This window comes from Microtus ochrogaster, chromosome 2, assembly GCF_000317375.1.
Source record: "Microtus ochrogaster isolate Prairie Vole_2 chromosome 2, MicOch1.0, whole genome shotgun sequence".
Taxonomy (NCBI): domain Eukaryota; kingdom Metazoa; phylum Chordata; class Mammalia; order Rodentia; family Cricetidae; genus Microtus; species Microtus ochrogaster.
In genome coordinates, this window is record NC_022010.1 from 3,949,258 (window position 1) to 3,955,681 (window position 6,424).

The 6,424-nt window shown below is 51.8% G+C and overlaps 1 protein-coding gene across 1 annotated transcript in view; it reads left to right on the forward strand.

Annotated features, from left to right (window-relative positions):
• Positions 1 to 6,424, forward strand: part of Acacb (acetyl-CoA carboxylase beta) — a 105,123-nt gene that overhangs the window by 34,609 nt on the left and 64,090 nt on the right. The window contains exons 3-7 of the mRNA XM_005344256.3: positions 161 to 293; positions 1,804 to 1,942; positions 4,386 to 4,522; positions 4,829 to 4,910; positions 5,924 to 6,022. Of these exons, the coding sequence (XP_005344313.1) occupies positions 161 to 293; positions 1,804 to 1,942; positions 4,386 to 4,522; positions 4,829 to 4,910; positions 5,924 to 6,022 (590 nt within the window). The remainder of the gene's footprint in view (positions 1 to 160; positions 294 to 1,803; positions 1,943 to 4,385; positions 4,523 to 4,828; positions 4,911 to 5,923; positions 6,023 to 6,424) is intronic.

The window sequence follows — 6,424 nt, forward strand, 5'->3', positions numbered from 1 at the left end:
TGTGGTGTGTGCATATGTAGGGTGTGTTTGTGTGTAGGGTGTGTGAGAACACACACTCTCCCTGGCCATTGGTTTTTCCCTCCGACTCTGCCCCAGCTCCGACTCTGCCCTGGAGGCCCCAGGCTTCCTCCCTCATGGCTCCCATCTTCCCTCTCTGCAGACCCAGCATGTCCGGACTCCACCTGGTGAAGAGAGGCCGTGAACATAAGAAACTGGACCTGCACAGAGATTTCACTGTAGCGTCCCCAGCTGAGTTTGTCACCCGCTTTGGGGGCAACAGGGTCATCGAGAAGGTACAGATGAGTTCTGCATGCTGGTGGGGGCGGGCTCCTTTTCTTGGTTGGACACTTCAGAGGGAAAGTAAGCACTTTGGGGCACTTGTTTGAGTGCTGGGTACTTGACTTCGGGGACTTTTCACACACACACACACACACACCCCCGCAAGGGTGCATTACCTTATTCCTCAGAAGGGGAGACTGAGGCTCTGGGCTTGGTCAGGAACTCCTGGGTGCTTTGCTGGAGTGTGGCTGCTTCCTGGGCTGGTGGTAGGAATGTATAGACCCCCACCCCTGCCACCACTCCCTGAGCTAGGCTTCCTAGAGGCCAGGAGACCACACTGTGACGTCACGGATGGGCTGCAGCTGAGCAAATGTTGCCATGTGTGAGGGTCCACCTGGTTTCACCTGGTTCCTACTCCTCACAAAGCAGGTCCATACTCTGTGGTTATTCCTACTGTGTTCATAGCAAACTGTGACCCCGAAGCTGGCAAAACACTCAGATTTAGAGTCCTTAGGAAAATCCAGAAATTGCTTTTTGTTGTTTTTGATAGGGTTTGTGTATTCCAGGTTGGCCTCAAACTCCAAGGATCAACTTGAACTTTTCATCATCCTGCCTCCACCCCGCAAGTGTGCATGTTCCTCAGTCTATGCAGTACTGGCCCTGAAGCCAGGCTCTGGGCATGCTCAGTTGGCAGTGGGCACTGTTCCATTGATTTCTACTCTTCCGTCCCTTATTTCTAGACACTGCATTTTGGACCCACTGGGAGATACGGGCTCTCACAGCCTTTTTGCCTGCTCTCCCAAGATATGTCCTAAGCTTTAGACGTAGGGGTTGAATTGCAGATGTAGCAGCTGGCGTTGGGCCCCACACAGACATTTATCATCCACACACTGACCAGTTGGGATCTCGGTAGCAGTCTCTGCCTGCTGCCAAAGAGTCGTCTTTGTTGAAGGGTGAGACTACACTTACCTGGCCAGGCTGGCGCACAGGCTCCCATATTTACATATAATTTATTTATTGAAATCTCACTATATAGCCTTGACCAGCCTGGAATTTGCTCTGTAGACCAGGTTAGCCTTGAACTAACAGAGATCCTCCTGTCTCTGCCTCCTGAGTGCTGGGATGATCATTTTTAAAAACCAAATCTGAGCCTTATAGTTTGCCAGATCTGGGTTTGAGCCTGAGTTAGGACACTCTGGCTGTGTGACCCCGAGGAAGTGTCACACTCCTCTGAGCATCGGTGTGTTTTTATCCTCCAGATAGGACAATGGTAGAACTTCCTTCATGGGGTTGTTGTGAGGGCAGAGTGCAGCAGAGCAGAGCAGACACGGCACTGGAGTCTGGTGTTTATGGAACACCCAAGCGATCGATGTCGGAGGGAATGGCACCTTTGCCACCCAAGCCCCTCATCCACTCCCCTGTCATCCCTGCATATGCTGTGTGGGACCATGTTCCGGCCTGGGTGCTCTCGGATCCCCATGCAGGTGGCACTATGGCCCCAGCACTTCCTGATGTCCCCCTCAGGTGCTCATTGCCAACAACGGCATTGCTGCGGTCAAGTGTATGCGCTCCATCCGCCGCTGGGCCTATGAGATGTTCCGGAATGAACGTGCCATCCGGTTTGTGGTCATGGTGACCCCTGAGGACCTTAAAGCCAATGCAGGTATCCGAACTTGCTATCTCAACCCCTGCTGTGACCGTCCCTGTCTGCCCTCCCCTCCTCCACCCTGCTCAGCCCCCAGAACTGTAGGGTCTCCTTCACTAGCTCATAGGTTTTTGGGTTTTGTCTTTGTTTTGGAGACAGGGTTACTCTGTGTAGCCCTGGTTGTCCTGGAACTCACCCTGTAGACCAGGGTGGCCTCGAACTCACAGAAATCTACCTGCCTCTGTCTCCTGAATACCGGGATAAAGGTGTGTGCCCCCACAGCCTGGCTCACTATCTCATGTTTATGCATTCTTTTACATGTTTGTGGGTGCATGAGTGTGTATTTCAGGAGTCACCCTTAGGTCTGTACCTTAGGAATCACCTGCCCCTTGTTTTTTGTATTTTAATTACCGTACACCACATTAAACTTCATTATGGCACCTTCAATCAAAAGCAGTTTTTGTTGATTCTCTTTCCCCACTTCTCTCTCATCCCCACAACCCACGCCCTTCCACCTGTATCTGTTACTCTGCACGGTTTTCTGCAGCGTGTGTGTTGTTTGTTAGTCTCTATTTCTGTTTAGCTTCAGTCCTGTTGAAATAGACCATACTATAAAGTCTCCATCAGCAATTGGCTCTTTAACCCTTTAGTAGGCTCTCCTCCACTCAGCATCCTAAGTGACCTTTGAAAGCAAGAGTCAGGTTTTGCCTCCTGTTTAAAGTGCCCCAGAGCACATAATGCTCTTCCTGGTGCCAGTGACCTCAGCATTGTCCCCAGTCCCCCTTGGTCCCATTTAACAGACAGAACAGTAGAGGCCCAGGGATGTAAGTGCATCACTGCATGTCCTCCCATAGCCAGCATTCTCTGGCGGTGCCTCCTGTCAGATCACACTGACATTCTCCTGTCAGATCCTGTTGGCGCCTGGGTCCCTGTCCTGGGTCCCCGGCACCTCCTACTTCCCTCTCTCAGCAGGATTACTCTATGGTGTTGTTCCTCAATACACTTTCTGTGCCCCCCCCCCCCCCCCAGTTCTCCCAGACTTCCCCGGGAGAACCCAGTTTAGTTCCTTCCGGCAGAGCTCAGTCTGTAACTGTGTTTATGTTCTCTGACAGTAAAGGGGAACTCGGAGGAGACCAGGTGACTTTTGTAAGGCTGCCCTCTGCTTCACGGAAACCTCCCCAGTGGCTGACACTCCTGGCTTGACAGACACTGGAAGCGGCGGTGGGGAGGGAACAGGCGTACCTGGGATTTCCGCAGCAGACGTTTTCAGGATCTTGGGGATCCAGTGTGATGCGCCAACCCTCGTCTGTAGATTAGGTCTGAATTGATGGTCCAGACACAGCTGGATGACCTCCTTCCACACCATTCTTTGCTCGTTGTCACGAGTGGGTTTTTAAGAAAAATTTGTTCACACCTGTAGTCCGGCCGCCCCTGAGAGACTGAGGCAGGAGGACCAAGCCCTCCAGGGTAATCCAGATACATAAACATGGTTTCAAAACCAAAAGCAAACAAAACAGAACAGATAATCAGGGTCTGATTCCCCGAAAGAGCTCGTTATGGGGTAAAATCCATAGAGGTTGGAATGAGCTTCCGAGCCTACAGGACTGAAGCTTGGGGGAACCGATTGTGACCCTGGAGTTTGTGATTTCAGGGTTTAGGTTATTGGGCTGTCCTCAGGAGCTGGCATGGATTCACCGCTAGCCTGTGGGTAAGGTCCTAAATTCTGTTTATGTACTTTTTTTTTTTTTTTAAGACAGGGTTTCTCTGTATGGCTCTGACTGTCCTGGAACTCACTCTGTAGAGCAGGCTGGCCTCAAATGCAGAGATCCACCTGCCTCTGCCTCCTGAGTACTGGGATTAAAGGTGTGCACCACCACTGCACAGCTGTTTATGAACTTTTACATGCTTAAAAAAACATTGTGAAGGGCGGTGGCAGTGTACACCTTTAATCCCAGCACTCGGGAGGCAGAGGCAGGTGGGTCTCTGTGAGTTCGAAGCCAGCCTGGTCTACAAGAGCTAGTTCCAGGACAGGCCCCAAAGCTATTGTGTCTCTAGAGTACTTGCCTGGCAGACATACAGCCCTGGGCCTGCTGGCTTAGTCCTGTGCTTGGGAGGTGGAGGCAGGAATCGCAGAAGTTCAAGTTCATTCTCAGCTTCATAGAGTTTGAGGCTAGCCTGGGCTGCAAGAGACCCAGTCTTCAAAGTAACAAAGACCGCATTTAACGGGAGACCACTTAGGTAAAGCTCAAGTAGGGTGCCGCACATCCCGACCTTTGTTCTGTGGCAGAGCTCTTGTCTCCTCACTCAAGTTCTAGATTTCTCCTGCTTTCGTGCCGTTCCCCATCACAGCCGTGTGGTCTTCACAGTCCTGTGCTCCTCGTGGGTAGAATGTGTCGCACCACCCTGTTCTGTGTGTGACACATCTGTCTCTGGTTTCCCTCTTTCTCTGGTTGAATTGCAGAATACATCAAAATGGCGGATCAGTATGTTCCTGTCCCGGGAGGACCCAACAACAACAACTATGCCAACGTGGAGCTGATCATAGACATTGCTAAGAGAATCTCTGTGCAGATGTGGTCCGGTCCGCAGCTCCCGAGGGTGGCCGTGGCGGGGGGGATGGAGCTGATCATAGACATTGCTAAGAGAATCTCTGTGCAGATGTGGTCCGGTCCGCAGCTCCCGAGGGTGGCCGTGGCGGGGGGGATGGAGCTGATCATAGACATTGCTAAGAGAATCTCTGTGCAGATGTGGTCCGGTCCGCAGCTCCCGAGGGTGCCCGTGGTGGGGGTGTGGTGAGGCCCCATCCTACAGGCTATGATGGCCCAATGTGGTACTGCAGAGTGTTGGGTGCAGGGGCAGGTAGGGTCTTAGAGGACCTTTGATCACCGCTCTCTGTGTTTGCAGGCCGTGTGGGCTGGCTGGGGCCATGCTTCGGAAAACCCCAAACTTCCGGAGCTGCTGCGCAAGCACGAGATTGCTTTCCTAGGTAGAGTGTGCGCTCAGTCAGATGCGTGGGTTGGATGGTGCCAGGTCAGGGCCTCTTTCTTGTGCTGTCCTTCATAGTGGAGGTCACTTTGCCTCCTCGTGAAGGGCGGGGGTGGGAGGTGGGGAGTGAGTGGACCAGGAACCGCTGCCTTGGTTATTGCAGTAGAGCGATACTGTGGCCAGTGATGTCCTCTGCTAGGGTTTCCAGTGGCTTACATTTCTGTGAGGGCCGTATCTTTGGGCTGCTGTTTGCAGGACCAAAGCCCCTCCCGTTTTGTTAGGGAACATGACTGATGGCATCCGAGGGTTTCAGGATTTTTATTTGCGGACATGTTGGTCAACCCTGTATGCACACAAGCAGTCCATATATCCTCAGGATTTGGGTTCCAGAAGCACCCCCAGACATCGACGCCTCCTCTATGAAGAGGCGTGGCCTTTGCGCATGCTCCTTGTGTTGGGGTTATCTCTAGGCTCTGTCTAACCTGGTTCAGCGACCATGCTGGGTTCCATAGTGTTAATTTGTTAATCAAGATCAGGAAAGAAGTCTGTGCAGGTTCTGCACAGGTGCAATTAAAAGTCTTCCCGGTCTGTGCTCATTGAATACCCCATGCTGGATTCAGAGGGGAACAGAGTTGAGTGTCCCACCAAAGATAAAAAACTTCCTGAGGGATGCTGGCTGCACGACACTGTGCGCTCTCCTGTCTGTCACAGGGAATGCTCACTGTGCCATGGTCTGGCTCTTTGGAGCCCCGTGTTTGCCTTCTTCCTACAGGTTTTTGTTTCTCCCAAAGTGAGTCTTGTGTCTGCCACAGCTCAGTTTCACTGGGATCAGGCTAAGGTCTAGATGCTGGAAGTTGACCTGCACAGGGCAGACTTACGGCCCCCGAGTGAGGGGGAGCAGACCTGAGGACTTCCTCATCTCCTTGCTCTCCCTGATCCTGCTACTATGCGCTGGGTTGGCAGTGGCTCTGTCAGTGGCTGATTCCGTTTCGCTCTCCTTTGCTGATCCTGCAGGTCCCCCCAGTGAGGCCATGTGGGCCCTGGGAGATAAGATTGCCTCCACAATCGTAGCCCAGACATTGCAGATCCCAACCCTGCCCTGGAGCGGAAGTGGTAAGGAATCCAGACCTTTGGGGTAGAGGGAATGTGTCTTAAAAAATCCTTTTGCTGAAAAATTTTAGGCAGATAAGAATGTAACTTTGTCATGAACTCAGAAAATGTGAGCGACATGAAAATAAGAAGTGGTTGGTGGCTCTTGTCTGTACCAGCACTCAGAAGGGTGGGGCTACAGTTTCAGGTCAGTCTAGGCTGTAATGTGAGACCCTGGCTCAAAAACACCACCATCACCACACATACACACACGCTAACACATACACATACACACGTACACATACACTAACACACATGCATGCGTACACATACACTAACACACATACATATGTGCACACATACATATACACTAACACATACATATACACTAATGTACACACACTAACACACATACATATGTGCACA